The 24287-nt window shown below is 44.4% G+C and overlaps 1 protein-coding gene across 1 annotated transcript in view; it reads left to right on the top strand.

Moving 5' to 3' along the window:
* The window catches only part of LOC139376070 (phosphatidylinositol-4-phosphate 3-kinase catalytic subunit type 2 gamma), a 65306-nt gene extending 43676 nt beyond the window's left edge, over positions 1-21630 (top strand). Inside the window, exons 26-34 of the mRNA XM_071118228.1 lie at positions 9986-10142; positions 11052-11161; positions 12878-13052; positions 16455-16573; positions 16714-16810; positions 16977-17049; positions 17470-17549; positions 19155-19280; positions 20760-21630. Coding sequence (XP_070974329.1) covers positions 9986-10142; positions 11052-11161; positions 12878-13052; positions 16455-16573; positions 16714-16810; positions 16977-17049; positions 17470-17549; positions 19155-19280; positions 20760-20942 — 1120 coding nt within the window. The 3' untranslated portion in view covers positions 20943-21630. The remainder of the gene's footprint in view (positions 1-9985; positions 10143-11051; positions 11162-12877; positions 13053-16454; positions 16574-16713; positions 16811-16976; positions 17050-17469; positions 17550-19154; positions 19281-20759) is intronic.
* The last annotated feature ends 2657 nt before the right edge of the window (positions 21631-24287 follow it).

Below are 24287 nucleotides of genomic sequence, written 5' to 3'. Positions count from 1 at the left end.
CACCTCATCTCTGATCAGACAGTAGCAGCCAGCCAGACCATCTAACGTTATGTCTTTCTGTACTGTCTGTCGTCATCACCTCATCTTTGATCAAACAGTAGCAGTCAGCCAGACCATCTAACGTTATGTCTTTCTGTACTGTCTGTCGTCATCACCTCATCTTTGATCAAACAGTAGCAGTCAGCCAGACCATCTAACGTTATGTCTTTCTGTACTGTCTGTCGTCATCACCTCATCTCTGATCAGACAGTAGCAGTCAGCCAGACCATCTAACGTTATGTCTCTCCGTATTGTACTGTCTGTCGTCATCACCTCATCTCTGATCAGACAGTAGCAGCCAGCCAGACCATCTAACGTTATGTCTTTCTGTACTGTCTGTCGTCATCACCTCATCTTTGATCAGACAGTAGCAGTCAGCCAGACCATCTAACGTTATGTCTCTCCGTATTGTACTGTCTGTCGTCATCACCTCATCTCTGATCAGACAGTAGCAGCCAGCCAGACCATCTAACGTTATGTCTTTCTGTACTGTCTGTCGTCATCACCTCATCTCTGATCAGACAGTAGCAGTCAGCCAGACCATCTTACGTTATGTCTCTCCTTATTGTACTGTCTGTCGTCATCACCTCATCTCTGATCAGACAGTAGCAGCCAGCCAGACCATCTAACGTTATGTCTTTCTGTACTGTCTGTCGTCATCACCTCATCTCTGATCAGACAGTAGCAGTCAGCCAGACCATCTAACGTTATGTCTTTCTGTACTGTCTGTCATCATCACCTCATCTCTGATCAGACAGTAGCAGCCAGCCAGACCATCTAACGTTATGTCTCTCCTTACTGTACTGTCTGTCGTCATCACCTCATCTCTGATCAGACAGTAGCAGTCAGCCAGACCATCTAACGTTATGTCTCTCCGTACTGTGCTGTCTGTCGTCATCACCTCATCTCTGATCAGACAGTAGCAGTAAGCCAGACCATCTAACGTTATGTCTTTCTGTACTGTCTGTCGTCATCACCTCATCTCTGATCAGACAGTAGCAGTCAGCCAGACCATCTAACGTTATGTCTCTCCGTATTGTACTGTCTGTCGTCATCACCTCATCTCTGATCAGACAGTAGCAGCCAGCCAGACCATCTAACGTTATGTCTTTCTGTACTGTCTGTCGTCATCACCTCATCTTTGATCAGACAGTAGCAGTCAGCCAGACCATCTAACGTTATTTCTTTCTGTACTGTCTGTCGTCATCACCTCATCTCTGATCAGACAGTAGCAGTCAGCCAGACCATCTAACGTTATGTCTCTCCGTATTGTTCTGTCTGTCGTCATCACCTCATCTCTGATCAGACAGTAGCAGCCAGCCAGACCATCTAACGTTATGTCTTTCTGTACTGTCTGTCGTCATCACCTCATCTTTGATCAGACAGTAGCAGTCAGCCAGACCATCTAACGTTATGTCTCTCCGTACTGTGCTGTCTGTCGTCATCACCTCATCTCTGATCAGACAGTAGCAGTCAGCCAGACCATCTAACGTTATGTCTTTCTGTACTGTTTGTCGTCATCACCTCATCTCTGATCAGACAGTAGCAGTCAGCCAGACCATCTAACGTTATGTCTCTCCGTATTGTCTGTCGTCATCACCTCATCTCTGATCAGACAGTAGCAGCCAGCCAGACCATCTAACGTTATGTCTTTCTGTACTGTCTGTCGTCATCACCTCATCTCTGATCAGACAGTAGCAGTCAGGCAGACCATCTAACGTTATGTATTTCTGTACTGTCTGTCGTCATCACCTCATCTCTGATCAGACAGTAGCAGTCAGCCAGACCATCTAACGTTATGTCTTTCTGTACTGTCTGTCGTCATCACCTCATCTCTGATCAGACAGTAGCAGTCAGCCAGACCATCTAATGTTATGTCTCTCCGTATTGTACTGTCTGTCATCATCACCTCATCTCTGATCAGACAGTAGCAGCCAGCCAGACCATCTAACGTTATGTCTTTCTGTACTGTCTGTCGTCATCACCTCTTCTTTGATCAGACAGTAGCAGTCAGCCAGACCATCTAACGTTATGTCTCTCCGTATTGTACTGTCTGTCGTCATCACCTCATCTCTGATCAGACAGTAGCAGCCAGCCAGACCATCTAACGTTATGTCTTTCTGTACTGTCTGTCGTCATCACCTCATCTCTGATCAGACAGTAGCAGTCAGCCAGACCATCTAACGTTATGTATTTCTGTACTGTCTGTCGTCATCACCTCATCTCTGATCAGACAGTAGCAGCCAGCCAGACCATCTAAAGTTATGTCTTTCTGTACTGTCTGTCGTCATCACCTCATCTCTGATCAGACAGTAGCAGTCAGCCAGACCATCTAACGTTATGTCTTTCTGTACTGTCTGTCATCATCACCTCATCTCTGATCAGACAGTAGCAGCCAGCCAGACCATCTAACGTTATGTCTCTCCTTTCTGTACTGTCTGTCGTCATCACCTCATCTCTGATCAGACAGTAGCAGTCAGCCAGACCATCTAACGTTATGTCTCTCCGTACTGTGCTGTCTGTCGTCATCACCTCATCTCTGATCAGACAGTAGCAGTCAGCCAGACCATCTAACGTTATGTCTTTCTGTACTGTCTGTCGTCATCACCTCATCTCTGATCAGACAGTAGCAGTCAGCCAGACCATCTAACGTTATGTCTCTCCGTATTGTACTGTCTGTCGTCATCACCTCATCTCTGATCAGACAGTAGCAGTCAGCCAGACCATCTAACGTTATGTCTTTCTGTACTGTCTGTCGTCATCACCTCATCTCTGATCAGACAGTAGCAGTCAGCCAGACCATCTAACGTTATGTCTCTCCGTATTGTACTGTCTGTCGTCATCACCTCATCTCTGATCAGACAGTAGCAGTCAGCCAGACCATCTAACGTTATGTCTTTCTGTACTGTCTGTCATCATCACCTCATCTCTGATCAGACAGTAGCAGCCAGCCAGACCATCTAACGTTATGTCTCTCCTTACTGTACTGTCTGTCGTCATCACCTCATCTCTGATCAGACAGTAGCAGTCAGCCAGACCATCTAACGTTATGTCTCTCCGTACTGTACTGTCTGTCGTCATCACCTCATCTTTGATCAGACAGTAGCAGTCAGCCAGACCATCTAACGTTATGTCTCTCCGTACTGTGCTGTCTGTCGTCATCACCTCATCTCTGATCAGACAGTAGCAGTCAGCCAGACCATCTAACGTTATGTCTTTCTGTACTGTCTGTCGTCATCACCTCATCTCTGATCAGACAGTAGCAGTCAGCCAGACCATCTAACGTTATGTCTCTCCGTATTGTACTCTCTGTCGTCATCACCTCATCTCTGATCAGACAGTAGCAGCCAGCCAGACCATCTAACGTTATGTCTTTCTGTACTGTCTGTCGTCATCACCTCATCTCTGATCAGACAGTAGCAGTCAGGCAGAACATCTAACGTTATGTATTTCTGTACTGTCTGTCGTCATCACCTTATCTCTGATCAGACAGTAGCAGTCAGCCAGACCATCTAACGTTATGTCTTTCTGTACTGTCTGTCATCATCACCTCATCTCTGATCAGACAGTAGCAGCCAGCCAGACCATCTAACGTTATGTCTCTCCTTACTGTACTGTCTGTCGTCATCACCTCATCTCTGATCAGACAGTAGCAGTCAGCCAGACCATCTAACGTTATGTCTCTCCGTACTGTGCTGTCTGTCGTCATCACCTCATCTCTGATCAGACAGTAGCAGTCAGCCAGACCATCTAACGTTATGTCTCTCCGTATTGTACTGTCTGTCGTCATCACCTCATCTCTAATCAGACAGTAGCAGCCAGCCAGACCATCTAACGTTATGTCTTTCTGTACTGTCTGTCGTCATCACCTCATCTTTGATCAGACAGTAGCAGTCAGCCAGACCATCTAACGTTATGTCTCTCCGTACTGTGCTGTCTGTCGTCATCACCTCATCTCTGATCAGACAGTAGCAGTCAGCCAGACCATCTAACGTTATGTCTTTCTGTACTGTCTGTCGTCATCACCTCATCTCTGATCAGACAGTAGCATTCAGCCAGACCATCTAACGTTATGTCTCTCCGTATTGTACTGTCTGTCGTCATCACCTCATCTCTGATCAGACAGTAGCAGCCAGCCAGACCATCTAACGTTATGTCTTTCTGTACTGTCTGTCGTCATCACCTCATCTCTGATCAGACAGTAGCAGTCAGGCAGACCATCTAACGTTATGTATTTCTGTACTGTCTGTCGTCATCACCTCATCTCTGATCAGACAGTAGCAGTCAACCAGACCATCTAACGTTATGTCTTTCTGTACTGTCTGTCATCATCACCTCATCTCTGATCAGACAGTAGCAGCCAGCCAGACCATCTAACGTTATGTCTCTCCTTACTGTACTGTCTGTCGTCATCACCTCATCTCTGATCAGACAGTAGCAGTCAGCCAGACCATCTAACGTTATGTCTCTCCGTACTGTGCTGTCTGTCGTCATCACCTCATCTCTGATCAGACAGCAGCAGTCAGCCAGACCATCTAACGTTATGTCTTTCTGTACTGTCTGGCGTCATCACCTCATCTTTGATCAGACAGTAGCTGTCAGCCAGACCATCTAACGTTATGTCTCTCCTTACTGTACTGTCTGTCGTCATCACCTCATCTCTGATCAGACAGTAGCAGTCAGCCAGACCATCTAACGTTATGTCTCTCCGTACTGTACTGTCTGTCGTCATCACCTCATCTTTGATCAGACAGTAGCAGTCAGCCAGACCATCTAACGTTATGTCTCTCCGTACTGTGCTGTCTGTCGTCATCACCTCATCTCTGATCAGACAGTAGCAGTCAGCCAGACCATCTAACGTTATGTCTTTCTGTACTGTCTGTCGTCATCACCTCATCTCTGATCAGACAGTAGCAGTCAGCCAGACCATCTAACGTTATGTCTCTCCGTATTGTACTGTCTGTCGTCATCACCTCATCTCTGATCAGACAGTAGCAGCCAGCCAGACCATCTAACGTTATGTCTTTCTGTACTGTCTGTCGTCATCACCTCATCTCTGATCAGACAGTAGCAGTCAGGCAGAACATCTAACGTTATGTATTTCTGTACTGTCTGTCGTCATCACCTTATCTCTGATCAGACAGTAGCAGTCAGCCAGACCATCTAACGCTATGTCTTTCTGTACTGTCTGTCATCATCACCTCATCTCTGATCAGACAGTAGCAGCCAGCCAGACCATCTAACGTTATGTCTCTCCTTACTGTACTGTCTGTCGTCATCACCTCATCTCTGATCAGACAGTAGCAGTCAGCCAGACCATCTAACGTTATGTCTCTCCGTACTGTGCTGTCTGTCGTCATCACCTCATCTCTGATCAGACAGTAGCAGTCAGCCAGACCATCTAACGTTATGTCTCTCCGTATTGTACTGTCTGTCGTCATCACCTCATCTCTAATCAGACAGTAGCAGCCAGCCAGACCATCTAACGCACATATGTCAGAGTCAAGGCCCGCGGGCCACATCCGGCCCGCAAGAAGGTTTTTTACGGCCCCTGGGATGATCTTGATTTATTATTAGAACCGGCCCGCAGCAAGCCGGCAGCCCGCAGATCTTTTACACGCACCAATACTACATTTCCCACAATGCAAAGGTGACGCACCGAGCAGTAGGCTGCTTCATTTCAATATTTATTGGCACAGCAGTCGTCAGCATCACAGTAAAATTAACTTTCAGATACCCATCAAAAATGGCAAAACGGAAGGTGGATACTGAGAACCGGGGGTTTCAAACAAGGTGGGAGTCGGAGTATATGTTCACGAAGGTAGCTGGAAAACCTGTGTGTCTTCTGTGTGGAGAAAGTGTGGCGGTACTGAAAGAGTATAATCTGAGACGACATTATGAAACGAAACACGCGGACACACACGCGGACGCAACTGTCAAGGCCAGTTTTATTTTGGCAGAAGAGATCGCTAAATCAGCCCGGCCATTTACGGAGGGGGATTTCATCAAAAACTGCATGATTAAAGTTTGTGACGAAGTTTGCCCAGAAAAAAGGCAACTCTTTTTAAATGTGAGTCTGAGCAGAAACACCATTGCCGAGAGAGTAGACCAGTTGTCCATCAATCTAAAAGAGCAGCTTGTGAAAAAGGAAAAAGATTTTATTGCATATTCCTTGGCTGTGGATGAGAGCACCGACATTTCTGACATTGCCCAGTTGTCAATTTTCATCCGCGGAGTGGACTCCAACCTAAGCGTGACAGAGGAGTTTTTGGCTTTACGTCCTATGCATGGCACAACTACGGGGCATGATTTGTATGAAGAGGTGTCAAGATGTGTAAATGAGATGGAGCTGCCTTGGGAAAAACTCGTGGGTTTGACAACCGACGGAGCACCTGCGATGTGTGGACACAGGAGCGGACTGGTGGCGAAGATACGGGAAAAGATGCAAGAGGAAAACGCGACAGGTGAGCTGACAGCTTATCATTGTATCATACACCAGGAAGCGTTGTGCGGTAAAGCCTTGAAAATGGAGCATGTAATGAGCATCATCACGCGCACAGTTAACTTTATCAGAGCCAAAGGTTTGAATCACCGCCAGTTCAAGGCATTTCTGACGGAGTTAGAAACGGAGCATGGTGATTTGCCTTATCACACAGAGGTGCGATGGCTAAGCCAGGGAAAGGTGCTTCAAAGATGTTTCGAGCTTCGTGAGGAGATTTGTCTGTTCTTGGACAGCAAAGGGAAAGACACAACACAACTCCGAGACGAAATGTTTCTGTGTGAAATGGCTTTTCTGTGTGACATTACGAGTCATCTGAATGCAATAAACTTGCAGCTGCAGGGTCGGGATCGTGTCATCTCTGATATGTACAGTACAGTGAAGGCATTTAAAACCAAACTGACTCTGTGGGAGACGCAGATGCGGAAAGAAAATTTGAGCCACTTTCCCAGCTGCCAGACCATGAAAGAGAAGCTCTCTACCAGTGCGTTCCCGAGCACACAGTTGGCTGATAAAATAGGTATGCTTGCCGCTGACTTTCGACGCCGATTTGCTGACTTTGAAGCACAAAAAAGCAGGTTGGAACTGCTCGGTAACCCATTTGCTGTTGACGTGGAAAGCTCACCACCAAACCTCCAAATGGAGTTGATTGACCTCCAATGCAATGATGCACTGAGGGCAAAATATGCGGCAGTGGGTGCTGCGGAGTTCGCCCGTTTCCTCCCCGGCACAATGCCCCAGCTGCGCATCCAGGCTGCTCAAACGTTGTCTATGTTTGGCAGCACATACCTGTGTGAACAACTGTTTTCTTTGATGAACCTGAACAAAACATCACACAGAAGTCGACTTACTGCTGAACACCTCCACTCAATTCTGAGGATTTCTTCAGCTCAGAGCCTTACCCCGAACATTGATGAACTTGTGGAAAAGATGGGACACCACCAAGTATCACCCTCAACCTCAAACAAGTGAACATTACTGTGCAATCACATATTTAGAGTTTTTACTCAGTTCAAGTTTAAAAGTTAAAATTTAATATTTGTTTTCACTGCATGTTACTTCTCCTTAAACAAAGTGTTGTTTTTGATTAATAGATTTTTGCACTTTATTTTTTTGTATTTCAATCCAATTATATTTTAAAAATATTTCAGTTGAGTGGATGATAGAAAATTGCTATTATTGTTTTTTCTTTGAAGTAAATTTAGCCCACTTTTGCTAAAATAGAAAATATAGTCTACTGATGGTGCCTTGAATACCGGTTTCTTTCATTTAATGTTCATGTTATGGGGATATTTATATAAAGGAAATTTGTCTTTTGTGTCTGTTGAAAATTAAAGATTACTGACAGAGCCATAAGAAAATATTGCTTTATTTATCTGATCATATTGTAATATATTTGTTAGGTTTTCAGTAGGTTCAATTAGGTTCACTAGACTATATGCGTCATTTAAAAATGTTTCAATGAACATTCGAACAGTCCGGCCCTCGTCTTGTAGCTGATTTTTTTATTTGGCCCTCCGTCCATTTGACTTTGACACCCCTGATCTAACGTTATGTCTTTCTGTACTGTCTGTCGTCATCACCTCATCTTTGATCAGACAGTAGCAGTCAGCCAGACCATCTAACGTTATGTCTCTCCGTACTGTGCTGTCTGTCGTCATCACCTCATCTCTGATCAGACAGTAGCAGTCAGCCAGACCATCTAACGTTATGTCTTTCTGTACTGTCTGTCGTCATCACCTCATCTCTGATCAGACAGTAGCAGTCAGCCAGACCATCTAACGTTATGTCTCTCCGTATTGTACTGTCTGTCGTCATCACCTCATCTCTGATCAGACAGTAGCAGCCAGCCAGACCATCTAACGTTATGTCTTTCTGTACTGTCTGTCGTCATCACCTCATCTCTGATCAGACAGTAGCAGTCAGGCAGACCATCTAACGTTATGTATTTCTGTACTGTCTGTCGTCATCACCTCATCTCTGATCAGACAGTAGCAGTCAACCAGACCATCTAACGTTATGTCTTTCTGTACTGTCTGTCATCATCACCTCATCTCTGATCAGACAGTAGCAGCCAGCCAGACCATCTAACGTTATGTCTCTCCTTACTGTACTGTCTGTCGTCATCACCTCATCTCTGATCAGACAGTAGCAGTCAGCCAGACCATCTAACGTTATGTCTCTCCGTACTGTGCTGTCTGTCGTCATCACCTCATCTCTGATCAGACAGCAGCAGTCAGCCAGACCATCTAACGTTATGTCTTTCTGTACTGTCTGGCGTCATCACCTCATCTCTGATCAGACAGTAGCAGTCAGCCAGACCATCTAACGTTATGTCTCTCCGTATTGTACTGTCTGTCGTCATCACCTCATCTCTGATCAGACAGTAGCAGCCAGCCAGACCATCTAACGTTATGTCTTTCTGTACTGTCTGTCGTCATCACCTCATCTTTGATCAGACAGTAGCAGTCATCCAGACCATCTAACGTTATGTCTCTCCGTACTGTCTGTCGTCATCACCTCATCTCTGATCAGACAGTAGCAGTTTGCCAGACCATCTAACGTTATGTTTCTCCGTATTGTACTGTCTGTCGTCATCACCTCATCTCTGATCAGACAGTAGCAGCCAGCCAGACCATCTAACGTTATGTCTTTCTGTACTGTCTGTCGTCATCACCTCATCTTTGATCAGACAGTAGCAGTCAGCCAGACCATCTAACGTTATGTCTCTCCGTACTGTGCTGTCTGTCGTCATCCTATTTAATATGCTGCAGAGCTGTCTGACAAAATAATTGTACATTTCACGTGAACTATCTCTGTCTCTCTCGTCATCGTGTTGTGTACATTCCTCTCTCATGCGGTCTGTGTGTATCTAACCTAACGTAGCGGGCGTAAACGTGTGTCTGTCCAGAGATGTGTATATAATGAGGATATGCTCATGTCTATGCCCTAACAATGGTAGTCGTTGTCCCAAAGCCGGGAAGGCAGGCAACAAGTTTAGGTCCAATAAGACAATAGAAATGCATTGGGATTATTTTGAACAAGATTCTGTCGAGAGTGAAACTTCTCGATTAGCCTCTTTATCTCTGACGTGTCCGAGACGGGGGGGGGGGAACGGTGCAATGGATTATGGTCATCGTAGTGAATTAATGTTTCTGCTCTATGAACTATGTTGAATATTTGTTTAAGGGAAACTACACCTCCCTTCAGCCCAGCGTCCCACATAGGTCTAGAGTTGATTTCTCTCGTGGATAATTTGATTTCTCTCTAGCTAAACGGCACGTTGGGCTCACAAAGAAGAAAATAAATACATGTAATTCAAGTAATTTAACCGATGTCGGTCGATTCGTTGTTTAATAACCCCCCAAAATGTAACTAAGTGTTGGTCAATCGCTCAGCACTGCCAACTAAGGTATCTACTGACACCCCTCTTCTCTGTGATGGTAGGGACCGGACTCCATTCATCTTCACCTCAGAGATGCAACACTTCATCACCGGCGGGGGTCAGAAACCCCAGAGGTTTCATCGCTTCGTAGAGCTCTGCTGTGAAGCCTACAACAGCATCCGACGACGCACCGCCCTGGTGCTCAGCCTACTGCAGCTGGTCAGTATACCTCTTAATAACACCTTGGTAACACCTTAGGAAGCATTATGACAGGCTTATGACCACCCTGGTGCTCAGCCTACTGCAGCTGGTCAGTATACCTCTTAAGAACACCTTGGTAACACCTTACGAAGCATTATGACAGGCTTATGACCACCCTGGTGCTCAGCCTACTGCAGCTGGTCAGTATACCTCTTAATAACACCTTGGTAACACCTTACGAAGCATTATGACAGGCTTATGACCACCCTGGTGCTCAGCCTACTGCAGCTGGTCAGTATACCTCTCAATAACACCTTGGTAACACCTTACGAAGCATTATGACAGGCTTATGACCACCCTGTTGCTCAGCCTACTGCAGCTGGTCAGTATACCTCTTAATAACACCTTACGAAGCATTATGACAGGCTTATGACCACCCTGGGGCTCAGCCTACTGCAGCTGGTCAGTATACCTCTTAATAACACCTTGGTAACACCTTACGAAAAATTATGACAGGCTTATGACCACCCTGGTGCTCAGCCTACTGCAGCTGGTCAGTATACCTCGCAATAACACCTTGGTAACACCTTACGAAGCATTATGACAGGCTTATGACCACTGTGGTGCTCAGCCTACTGCAGCTGGTCAGTATACCTCTAACTACTTACTAACTAACAAACTACAATTCTACTTATGAAAAAAAACCTTAGTAACACTTTACGAAGCATTATGACAGGCTTATGACCACTGTGGTGCTCAGCCTACTGCAGCTGGTCAGTATACCTCTAACTACTTACTAACTAACAAACTACAATTCTACTTATGAAAAAAAACCTTAGTAACACCTTACGAAGCATTATGACATGCTTATGACATCGTGGTGAAGGTGTGTTACATTGTAGAATGATTAAATGCGTGCCTGTGTAGATGCTGGGTGCAGGTATGCCGGAGCTGAATGACATCCAGGACCTGCAGTATGTTCAGAACAACCTGAAACCTCAGGACTCTAAGATGGAGGCCACGTCCTACTTCACCAAGTAATATGACTCTGACACTGCCTCTCCTCTTTTCGTCTGGAAAACACACTCGTACTGTTACTAATATTACAACGGACTCCTCTCTCCGTCTCGCTCTCTCTGGCTTCTTTCCTTTTAATGTCTGTATATAAACCTAAAAATTACAGGTTTTTTTTGCCAGTCCATCCATCCAGCTACTGCTCCTCCCTGTTCATCGTATCATATGCATAGTCACTTTAACCATATCTACATGTACATACTACCTCAACCAGCCTGACTAACCGGTGTCTGTATGTAGCCTCTCTACTGTATATAGCCTCTCTACTGTATATAGCCTCTCTACTGTATATAGCCTCTCTACTGTATATAACCTCTCTACTGTATATAGCCTCTCTACTGTATATAGTCTCTCTACTGTATATAGCCTCTCTACTGTATATAGCCTCTCTACTGTATATAACCTCTCTACTGTATATAGTCTCTCTACTGTATATAGTCTCTCTACTGTATACAGCCTCTCTACTGTATATAGTCTCTCTACTGTATATAGCCTCTCTACTGTATATAGCCTCTCTACTGTATATAGTCTCTCTACTGTATATAGTCTCTCTACTGTATATAGTCTCTCTACTGTATATAGCCTCTCTACTGTATATAGCCTCTCTACTGGATATAGCCTCTCTACTGTATATAGCCTCTCTGCTGTATATAGCCTCCCTACTGTATATAGCCTCTCTACTGTATATAGCCTCTCTACTGTATATAGCCTCTCTACTGTATATAGCCTCTCTACTGTTTATAGCCTCTCTACTGTATGTAGCCTCTCTACTGTATATAGTCTCTCTACTGTATATAGCCTCTATACTGTATATAGCCCCTCTACTGTATATAGCCTCTCTACTGTATATAGCCTCTCTACTGTTTATAGCCTCTCTACTGTATAAAGCCTCTCTACTGTATATAGCCCCTCTACTGTATATAGCCTCTCTACTGTATATAGCCTCTCTACTGTATATAGCCTCTCTACTGTATAGAGCCTCTCTACTGTATAGAGCCTCTCTACTGTATATAGTCTCTCTACTGTATATAGCCTCTCTACTGTATATAGCCTCTCTACTGTATATAGCCTCTCTACTGTATATAGCATCTCTACTGTATATAGTCTCTCTACTGTATATAGCCTCTCTACTGTATATAGCCTCTCTACTGTATATAGCCTCTCTACTGTATATAGCCTCTCTACTGTATATAGCCTCTCTACTGTATATAGCATCTCTACTGTATATAGCCTCTCTACTGTATATAGCCTCTCTACTGTATATAGCCTCTCTACTGTATATAGTCTCTCTACTGTATATAGCCTCTCTACTGTATATAACCTCTCTACTGTATATAGTCTCTCTACTGTATATAGCCTCTCTACTGTATATAGCCTCTCTACTGTATATAACATCTCTACTGTATATAGCCTCTCTACAGTATATAGCCTCTCTACTGTATATAGCCTCTCTACTGTATATAACTTCTCTACTGTATATAGCCTCTCTACTGTATATAGCCTCTCTCTACTGTTATTTTTCACTGTCTTTTTACTGTTGTTTTATTTCTTTACTTACCTGTTGTTCACCTAATACCTTTATAGCACTATTGGTTAGAGCCTGTAAGTCAGCATTTCACTGTTGTGTTCGGCGCACGTGACAAATAAACATTGATTTGATTTGTACTTCCGTCTTGCAGGAAGATCAAGGAGAGCATGGGCAGTTTCCCAGTCAAGCTCAACTTCCTGATCCACACCATGGTCCAGTCCTCTGGGAAGAAGCTGGCGCCACCCAGCCCTTCTCAGAACACCTCCCCCAACACCAACATCCAGGAAGCTGTCATACAGAAGTACACCGTGAAGGGCAAGGATGTGGTGAGTGTCTCTGCCCCCCGTGAAGGACAAGGATGTGGTGAGTGTCTCTGCCCCCCGTGAAGGACACAAATGTGGTGAGTGTCTCTACCCCCCGTGAAGGCCAAGGATGTGGTGAGTGTCTCTGCCCCCCGTGAAGGACAAGGGTGTGGTGAGTGTCTCTGCCCCCCCCCCCCCTGAGCAATGTGGTGGAATTGATAGCTCCATCTTGTCCTCTGATAGGCCAGGTAAAAATTGTTGCCGTATCGTTTAAGGCGTCTGCGTTCTTCCCAGCCGAAACTGTTTCAGAACAGTTGGTGTATTTTATATGATGGTGACGTTTTAGTTTGTTTTGGACTTTTTTCCCCGACTGTTCGGGCAAACCACATATTTAGTCAAGGTAAACCACATATTTAGTCAAGGCAAACCACATATTTAGTCAAGGCAAACCACATATTTAGTCAAGGTAAACCACATATTTAGTCAAGGCAAACCACATATTTAGTCAAGGCAAACCACATATTTAGTCAAGGTAAACCACATATTTAGTCAAGTCAAACCACATATTTAGTCAAGGCAAACCACATATTTAGTCAAGGCAAACCACATATTTAGTCAAGGCAAACCACATATTTAGTCAAGGTAAACCACATATTTAGTCAAGGCAAACCACATATTTAGTCAAGGCAAACCACATATTTAGTCAAGGTAAACCACATATTTAGTCAAGTTAAACCACATATTTAGTCAAGGCAAACCACATATTTAGTCAAGGCAAACCACATATTTAGTCAAGGTAAACCACATATTTAGTCAAGGCAAACCACATATTTAGTCAAGGCAAACCACATATTTAGTCAAGGTAAACCACATATTTAGTCAAGGCAAACCACATATTTAGTCAAGGTAAACCACATATTTAGTCAAGGCAAACCACATATTTAGTCAAGGCAAACCACATATTTAGTCAAGTCAAACCACATATTTAGTCAAGGCAAACCACATATTTAGTCAAGGCAAACCACATATTTAGTCAAGGTAAACCACATATTTAGTCAAGGCAAACCACATATTTAGTCAAGGCAAACCACATATTTAGTCAAGGCAAACCACATATTTAGTCAAGGTAAACCACATATTTAGTCAAGGCAAACCACATATTTAGTCAAGGCAAACCACATATTTAGTCAAGGTAAACCACATATTTAGTCAAGGCAAACCACATATTTAGTCAAGGCAAACCACATATTTAGTCAAGGCAAACCACATATTTAGTCAAGGTAAACCACATATTTAGTCAAGGCAAACCACATATTTAGTCAAGGCAAACCACATATTTAGTCAAGGCAAACCACATATTTAGTCAAGGCAAACCACATATTTAGTCAAGGTAAACCACATATTTAGTCAAGGCAAACCACATATTTAGTCAAGGTAAACCACATATTTAGTCAAGGCAAACCACATATTTAGTCAAGGCAAACCACATATTTAGTCAAGGCAAACCACATATTTAGTCAAGTCAAACCACATATTTAGTCAAGGCAAACCACATATTTAGTCAAGGCAAACCACATATTTAGTCAAGGTAAACCACATATTTAGTCAAGGCAAACCACATATTTAGTCAAGGCAAACCACATATTTAGTCAAGGCAAACCACATATTTAGTCAAGGTAAACCACATATTTAGTCAAGGCAAACCACATATTTAGTCAAGGCAAACCACATATTTAGTCAAGGTAAACCACATATTTAGTCAAGGCAAACCACATATTTAGTCAAGGCAAACCACATATTTAGTCTAGGCAAACCACATATTTAGTCAATGCAAACCCAAAGTCTACGCCCCTTCGTCAGTGATTGGTCAACATTAGGGATTCTTCAATAAAGTCTTTGTTGTCATTCGACGAGAGACAACACCCCGTTTTTATGCACATGTTTTCATTGAGAAATACTGCGCCAAAAAACTTAGTTAGGCGTAACATTTCTTGAGTTGAGTTATCTTAGATTGATTCTGACTATTTTATGGAACTGAACACTGGCTACGGTGTCTCAAAATGGACAAACAAGACGATTGCTGACTCCTTTACACCTATCAGATACACAGCATTTCCCTCATTGGGCCTAACTGCTATGGCCATTTTAAGCTGTCAATTTAAAACGTGACTTTATAAACTCTTAGGCCTATGCCATGTGCTAAACTCTCAACTAGATGATGAAATGCCATAGAAACAGCAAGTTTACACATATTAGTATTGAGAGAAATGGCAGACTGCTGACTGAGTGTGACTACATCTAGCTATCTGTTATAAAGACAGACGGGATATACTAGCCAGTCTCTTTCCAGAGACACCCTCTCCCACTCTCCACCCTCTCCCACTCTCTCCCACTCTCTACCCTCTCCCACTCTCTACCTCTCCACCCTCTCCCACTCTCTACCTCTCCCACTCTCTACCTCTCTCCCCTCTCCCACTCTCCACCCTCTCCCCCTTTCCCCCTCTCCCACTCTCCACCCTCTCCCCCTTTCCACCACTCCACCCTTTCCCCCTCTCCCACTCTCCACCCTCTCCCACTCTCCTCCTCTCCCACTCTCCACCCTCTCCCACTCTCACCCTCTCAACCCTCTCCACCTCTCGCCCTCTTCCCCTCTCCACCTCCATCCTCTCCTTCTCTACCCTCTCCACTCTCTCTACCTCTCCCCTTCTCCACCTTTCCCACTCTCCACCTCTCCCTCTCCCGCTCTCTACCTCTCCCCTTCTCCACCCTCTTGCATTCTCCACCTCTACCTCTCCCTTTCTCCACCCTCTCCCTCTCTACCTCTCCCCCCTTTCCCCCTCTCTGTCTGGTGGGTAGGCAATGGGTTGTCTGTCTGGTGGGTAGGCAATGGGTTGTCTGTCTGGTGGGTAGGAGATGGGTTGTCTGTCTGGTGGGTAGGAGATGTGTTGTCTGTCTGGTGGGTAGGCAATGGGTTGTCTGTCTGGTGGGTAGGAGATGGGTTGTCTGTCTGGTGGGTAGGAGATGTGTTGTCTGTCTGGTGGGTAGGCAATGGGTTGTCTGTCCAGTGGGTAGGAGATGGGTTTTTGTTCTGGTGGGTAGAAGATGGGTTGTCCGTCTACGTGGAACCCAAAAGGGTTCGACCTGGAACCAAACCAAATTATTCCTGGAACCATAAAGGGTGCTAATATCAGGACAGCCCAATAACCTTTTTTCTAAAAGTGTAGTATGTTCATGCAGTGACTCCTAAAATCCCTTTCACAAGTGTAATTACGAGGGAGATAACGTGATAATGATACGATATGTGATAAATGTGCGATTTTTACTAAGATAATTACTTCTGTCAATGTCAAAGTGCTGCTGGGGCAGTTTAAAAAGTGTGTACTTCATTGTGTCTCCGGGAAGACTTTTGACGACGTGTAATTTCAGACGTACGAGTTGAGGGTGACCATTGAAGACGGCTATCTGATCAGCGAGAAGACGTTCGGCCAGTTTGAGCTGATCCACAAAGAGCTGAAGAAACACTTCATAGAGTCTACGCTTCCACAGTGAGTCTGAGCTACTATACTGTTGAATGACATCGTCTACTCGCTCCTTGACACACATAGGTTTGTCCCATTTCATGTGAATTACATTCATTCAAATGTAATTCCTATTTTATTCATGCTCTTTTCATTATTGGGGTTAGATTCCCCAAATGGTTCAAGATGTCGTTCACTCCAGGCAGGAAAATGTCCCTGCTGAATAAGTATCTGAAGGAACTGTTCGAAGGACCTTGTAAAGGCGTAAGTTCTAGTCCTCCTTCTCCTCTTCTTCCTCCTCTCCTTCTTCCTCCTCTTCTAATTCGTCTTCTTATTCTAGTCACGGAAAAGGCTGTCATGGTTTGATCTCCACAGTTCGAATCCCATGAACTGAACCCGTCTAAAGCATATTTAATTGTGCCATCTACAGAATGAGTATGTGTGCTGTTTGTTTCTGGATGGACCCAAGACCAGGACTCCCAACTCTGTGAAATCAGACAGAGGTACTGTCCTGTTTCTTTAAGCACCACTCCTTTACGAGCGGCAGGTAGTCTAGCATTGAGCCAGTAACCAAAAGGTTGCTGGTTCGAATCCCCGAGCCGACTAGTTGAAAGATCTGCCGATGTGCCCTTGAGCAAGGCACGCAAACCCTAATTGCTCCTATAAGTCGCTCTAGAGAAGAGCGTATGCTAAATGATTCAAATGTAAAATGTTACGCCTCTTTATGTTTGAAATCTACCAATTGATGACCTAAAATGATAGGGTGACATCATTTTGCAAGGGTTTGGGGTGGGGGGGCTGTGTGTTCAATGAGGAAGTTTCTGGACAGTATTTCTGTCCATTTAGGCTGGGGAACCTTTTTGTCTCAAGAGCACCCCCTAGAGGAAAATGTTACGTATCGTATCTTAACTGTTGTGTTGCAGACGGTGGACCCCAGATTCAACTCTACATTTCCTACAACGACCACAAGCTCTCTGTCCTGGTCAAACACCTCAAGAACATTGTGAGTCGTGTTCTTTACTTCTTCTTCATCTTCATCTTCTTCTTCATCTTCTTCTTCATCTTCCTCTACATCTTCATCTTCTTCTTTATCTTCTTCTTTATCTTCTTCTTTATCTTCTTCTCCTTCTTCATCTTCTTCTTTATCTTCTTCTCCTTCTTTATCTTCTTCTCCTTCTCCTTCTTCATCTTCTTCTTTATCTTCTTCTCCTTCTTTATCTTCTTCTTTATCTTCTTCTCCTTCTTTATCTTCTTCTTTATCTTCTTCTCCTTCTTCATCTTCTTCTTTATCTTCTTCTCCTTCTTTATCTTCTTCTCCTTCTCCTTCTTCATCTTCTTCTTTATCTTCTTCTCCTTCTTTATCTTCTTCTCCTTCATCTTCTTCTTCTTCTCCTTCTTTATCTTCTTCTCCTTCTCCATCTTCTTCTTTATCTCCTTCTCCTTCTTTATCTTCTTCTCCTTCTCCTTCTTCATCTTCTTCTTTATCTTCTTCTCCTTCTTTATCTTCTTCTCCTTCATCTTCTTCTTTATCTTCTTCTTTATCTTCCTCTTCATCTTCTTCTTTATCTTCTTCTTCATCTTCTTCATCTTCTTCTTCATCTTCTTCTTTATCTTCTTCTGTATCTTCTTCTTCATCTTCTTCATCTTCTTCTTTATCTTCTTCTGTATCTTCTTCTTCATCTTCTTCATCTTCTTCATCTTCTTCTTTATCTTCTTTTGTATCTTCTTCTTCATCTTCTTCTTTATCTTCTTCTGTATCTTCTTCTTCATCTTCTTCTTTATTTTCTGCTTTATCTTCTTCTTCATCTTCTTCTTCTTTATCTTCTTCTTCTTCTCCTTCTTTATCTTCTTCTCCTTCATCTTCATCTTTATCTTCTTCTTCATCTTCTTTATCTTCTTCTCCTTCTTTATCTTCTTCTTCTTCTTCTTTATCTTCTTCTCCTTCTCCTTCTTTATCTTCTTCTTCTTCTTATTTATCTTCTTCTCCTTCTCCTTCTTTATCTTCTTCTCCTTCTTTATCTTCATCTTCATCTTTATCTTATTCTTCATCTTCTTCTTTATCTTCTTCTCCTTCTTTATCTTCATCTTCATCTTTATCTTCTTCTTCATCTTCTTCTTTATCTTCTTCTCCTTCTCCTTCTTTATCTTCTTCTCATTCTTTATCTTCATCTTCATCTTTATCTTCTTCTTCATCTTCTTCTTTATCTTCTTCTCCTTCTTTATCTTCATCTTCTTCTCCTTCTCCTTCTTTATCTTCTTCTCCTTCTTTATCTTCATCTTCATCTTTATCTTCTTCTTCATCTTCTTCTTTATCTTCTTCTCCTTCTTTATCTTCATCTTCATCTTTATCTTCTTCTTCATCTTCTTCTTTATCTTCTTCTCCTTCTCCTTCTTTATCTTCTTCTCCTTCTTTATCTTTATCTTCTTCTTCATCTTCTTCTTTATCTTCTTCTCCTTCTTTATCTTCTTCTTCATCTTCTTCTTTATCTTCTTCTCCTTCTTTATCTTCTTCTTCATCTTCATCTTCTTCTTTATCTTCTTCTCCTTCGTCATCTTCTTCTTCTTCACCACTAACTGTTGTACTTGTCTCTCTGCTCCAATACATCAGAAGTTGGCCAATGGTTCGTGTCCAGATGCCTATGTGGTCACCAGGCTGAAGCCAGACCCCCTCAAAAGATCCAAGAAGAAGACCAAGGTGGTCCGTAACAACCACAACCCTACCTTCAATGAACTGGTACATTATTATTTATTTTACCTTTCTTTAACTAGGCAAATCAGTTAAGAACAAATTCTTATTTTACAATGATGGCCTACCCCGGCCAAACCCGGACGATGCTGGACCAATTGTGCACCGCCCTATGGGACTCCCGATCACGGCCGGGGTTGTGATACAGCCCGGGATCGAACCAGGGTCTGTAGGGTCTTGGACCGCAGTGCCACACATAAAGTTAGGTTTCCTTGTTGAGAAACTTAAAATGTATGTATGCCCGTAAGAAAAGGGAAGAAGGAACATTCAACTGTCACTTTAGCAGTGTGAGCAGCACGTTATCTAAAGTTATGCCTCAACATGGCTTCAATTATGAAACAGTCAAACATAATTAGTCTGATGTTTTCAATAGCTAGAAATGCAGCCTCTGTTTTGAGTTATTTATGACGATAGGCCTGCTGTGGACTGTTCTCATTAAGCAATACAAGGCTTGTAGACTGGAGAGCCATGGGGCAGAGTATATGGGGTTCATCACATCAATCATGTAGACACTGTGGGAGTGTAGACACTGTGGGAGTGTAGACACTGTGGGAGTGTAGACACTGGGAGTGTAGACACTGGTAGTGTAGACCCTGGGAGTGTAGACACTGTGGGAGTGTAGACACTGGGAGTGTAGACACTGTGGGAGTGTAGACACTGTGGGAGTGTAGACACTGTGGGAGTTTAGACACTGTGGGAGTGTAGACCCTGTGGGAGTGTAGACACTGGGAGTGTAGACACTGTGGGAGTGTAGACACTGGGAGTGTAGACACTGTGGGAGTGTAGACACTGGGAGTGTAGACACTGTGGGAGTGTAGACACTGTGGGAGTGTAGACACTGTGGGAGTGTAGACACGGTGGGAGTGTAGACACGGTGGGAGTGTAGACACTGTGGGAATGTAGACACTGTGGGAGTTTAGACATTGTGGGAGTGTAGACACTGGGAGTGTAGACACTGTGGGAGTGTAGACACTGTGGGAGTGTAGACACTGAGAGTGTACACACTGTGGGAGTGTAGACACTGTGGGAGTGTAGACACTAGGAGTGTAGACACTGGGAGTGTAGACACTGTGGGAGTGTAGACACTGTGGGAGTGTAGACACTGGGAGTGTAGACACTGTGGGAGTGTAGACACTGGGAGTGCAGACACTGGGAGTGTAGACACTGTGGGAGTGTAGACACTGTGGGAGTGTAGACACTGTGGGAGTGCAGACACGGTGGGAGTGTAGACACTGGGAGTGTAGACACTGTGGGAGTGTAGACACTGTGGGAGTGTAGACACTGTGGGAGTGTAGACACTGTGGTGCAGATGAAAGTAAGTCATTTGTGGTTAGTATGGCCAGACATTCCCTGTGCTACATTTCTAATCTATCTCTGACCTTTTGCTAAAAGCAAAAAAGACACATTTAGAATATTTAAAAGTAAAAAATGAATAACAAAGTATTGTTCTTCTCCGTCTGTCTGTAGATAGAGTACCGTGACATGTCGTCCGTGCAAGACCGCGAGTTAGAGGTGACAGTGAAGAGCAGGAAGGTCTTTGTGGCCTCAGCCAACGTCAGACTGGAACAGAACAAGATGGACAAAGAGGAGTGGTTCCTTCTGGACAATCGGGTGCCCAGTGCCTTTTTATTAGGGCGCATCGCGGCATAACTTTTTACAACGTTGCACAGTGGTTCCTACTGGGAAATCTGATGCCTAGTGCGGAAACCCGAAGATGAGCGTTTCTTATTGGACAAAATCCAAGTAGCACTGTCCCTCCCTGTTTCACTCAGTTTGAAAATGTTTTCTCCCTACTGAACACCATTCTGGAGAGGTGATGTGATGCCAGCCTACCACCACTAGATGGCAGTGTTGTACAGGAACCTCCATGGAGCGTGGAGGATTTTTTTATCCTTAGAACTTGTCTGTTCTATTGGCACTGATCTGGGATCTTTTTAACAATCCTCATCTAATCCAGAACTCTACCATGAGGGAAGGGAAGTAAAAACTCAACCCGAGATCAGCATCCAAGGAGATTTCTACAACGGGTTGGTCAAAACAAGCACTGTGATTGGTTGAGACGTGTTCTAAGCCATACTAAGAAACCTGTTTAGCACATCTACGATGCAAAAATGGGCGTCTTGGTTTTCTGTTTAATCTGAGAGACCTTTCAGCATCCATTTCCGTTGAGGGATGAAATAGTAGCCTAACGAATACATTTATCAAAATGATGTTTCTAATTGAATTGGTAACCCGTTGTAGAAAAGCAATTGCACACTCGAGGTTGTGCAAAACAACTTGTTTTAGCATGCCTTCTCATGTGCAACTACTTTACTGCATCCTGCTCCTTTATATAGACGAGTCACTGCTCCTTTAAATAGACGAGTCAACACCCTGCTCCTTTATATAGATGAGTCAACATCCTGCTCCTTTAATTAAATAGACGAGTCAACACCCTGCTCCTTTATATAGACGAGTCAACATCCTGCTCCTTCATATAGACGACTCAACATCCTGCTCCTTTATATAGACGAGTCAACATCCTGCTCCTTCATATAGACGACTCAACACCCTGCTCCTTTATATAGACGAGTCAACATCCTGCTCCTTCATATAGACGAATCAACATCCTGCTCCTTTAAATAGACGAGTCAACACCCTGCTCCTTTATATAGACGAGTCAACATCCTGCTCCTTCATATAGACGAGTCAACATCCTGCTCCTTCATATAGATGAGTCAACATCCTGCTCCTTTATATAGACGAGTCAACATCCTGCTCCTTTAAATAGACGAGTCAACACCCTGCTCCTTTATATAGACGAGTCAACACCCTGCTCCTTTATATAGACGAGTCAACATCCTGCTCCTTCATATAGACGAGTCAACATCCTGCTCCTTCATATAGATGAGTCAACATCCTGCTCCTTCATATAGATGAGTCAACATCCTGCTCCTTCATATAGACGAGTGAACATCCTGCTCCTTTATATAGACGAGTCAACATCCTGCTCCTTCATATAGATGAGTCAACACCCTGCTCCTTCATATAGATGAGTCAACATCCTGCTCCTTCATATAGACGAGTCAACATCCTGCTCCTTCATATAGATGAGTCAACAACCTGCTCCTTTATATAGACGAGTCAACATCCTGCTCCTTCATATAGACGAGTCAACATCCTGCTCCTTCATATAGATGAGTCAACATCCTGCTCCTTCATATAGATGAGTCAACATCCTGCTCCTTTATATAGACGAGTCAACATCCTGCTCCTTCATATAGACGAGTCAACACCCTGCTCCTTCATATACGAGTCAACATCCTGCTCCTTCATATAGATGAGTCAACATCCTGCTCCTTCACATAGACGAGTCAACACCCTGCTCCTTTATATAGACGAGTCAACATCCTGCTCCTTCATATAGACGAGTCAACACCCTGCTCCTTCATATAGACGAGTCAACACCCTGCTTCTTCATATAGACGAGTCAACACCCTGCTCCTTCATATAGACAAGTCAACATCCTGCTCCTTCATATAGACGAGTCAAAATCCTGCTCCTTCATATAGACGAGTCAACACCCTGCTCCTTCATATAGACGAGTCAACACCCTGCTCCTTCATATAGACGAGTCAACATCCTGCTCCTTCATATAGACGAGTCAACACCCTGCTCCTTCATATAGACGAGTCAACATCCTGCTCCTTCATATAGACGAGTCAACACCCTAAACACGCTACTAGTGGTTCTGGGAGGGTGTTTGGATTCGAAGAATGAAATGTTACAAGGGACTAAGGCTAGCAGGGAGACTCTAGTCTGATTCTGAACACTATATTTAGAATCTATTCTCTACACTGCATCTTCCTTGTCTTTTTATATCTTAATGTGAACAAAATGAAGGAAATGTATGTTTTGAAAATGTGTAATTAAATGTGGCCATTATTTAACTCATAATTGACTATTTGTTATGTGCGTAGATCATTTGTTGTAAAATGTCATATTGTTTATACTGTGACTCCTATCTCATGTCTTAATGGCCTGATTGTGTTAGTACAGTGATAGATGAGAGCGTGTGGCTGGCTCCCTCCCTCGCATCCCCAGCGCAGCCCTAGTCCCATCCCCAGCTCAGTCCTAGTCCCATCCCCAGCTCAGTCCTAGTCCCATCCCCAGCTCAGTCCTAGTCCCATCCCCAGCTCAGTCCTAGTCCCATCGCGAGCTCAGCCCTAGTCCCATCCCCAGCTCAGTCCTAGTCCCATCCCCAGCTCAGTCCTAGTCCCATCCCCGGCTCAGTCCTAGTCCCATCCCCAGCCCTAGTCCCATCCTTAGTTCAGACCTAGTCCCATCCCCAGTCCTAGTCCCATCCCCAGCTCAGTCCTAGTCCCATCCCCAGTCTTAGTCCCATCCCCAGCTCAGCCCTAGTCCCATCCCCAGCTCAGTCCTAGTCCCATCTCCAGCCCTAGTCCCATCCCCAGCTCAGCCCTAGTCCCATCCCCAGCTCAGCCCTAGTCCCATCCCCAGACCTAGTCCCATCCCCGGCCCTAGTCCCATCCCCAGCTCAGACCTAGTCCCATCCCCAGTCCTAGTCCCATCCCCAGCTCAGTCCTAGTCCCATCCCCAGCTCAGTCCTAGTCCCATCCCCAGCTCAGCCCTAGTCCCATCCCCAGCCCTAGTGCCATCCCCAGCCCTAGTCCCATCCCCAGCTCAGTCCTAGTCCCATCCCCAGTCCTAGTCCCATCCCCAGCCCTAGTCCCATCCCCAGACCTAGTCCCATCCCCAGCTCAGACCTAGTCTATCCCCAGCCCTAGTCCCATCCCCAGCCCTAGTCCCATCCCCAGCTCAGTCCTAGTCCCATCTCCAGCCCTAGTCCCATCCCCAGCCCTAGTCCCAGCCCTAGTCCCATCCACAGCCCTAGTCCCATCCCCAGCCCTAGTCCCATCCCCAGCTCAGACCTAGTCCCATCCCCAGCTCAGCCCTAGTCCCATCCCCAGCTCAGACCTAGTCCCATCCCCAGCC

The sequence above is a fragment of the Oncorhynchus clarkii genome, chromosome 2 (genome assembly GCF_045791955.1).
Source record: "Oncorhynchus clarkii lewisi isolate Uvic-CL-2024 chromosome 2, UVic_Ocla_1.0, whole genome shotgun sequence".
Classification (NCBI taxonomy): Eukaryota; Metazoa; Chordata; class Actinopteri; order Salmoniformes; family Salmonidae; genus Oncorhynchus; species Oncorhynchus clarkii.
This window is presented reverse-complemented; position numbering and strand designations above follow the sequence as displayed.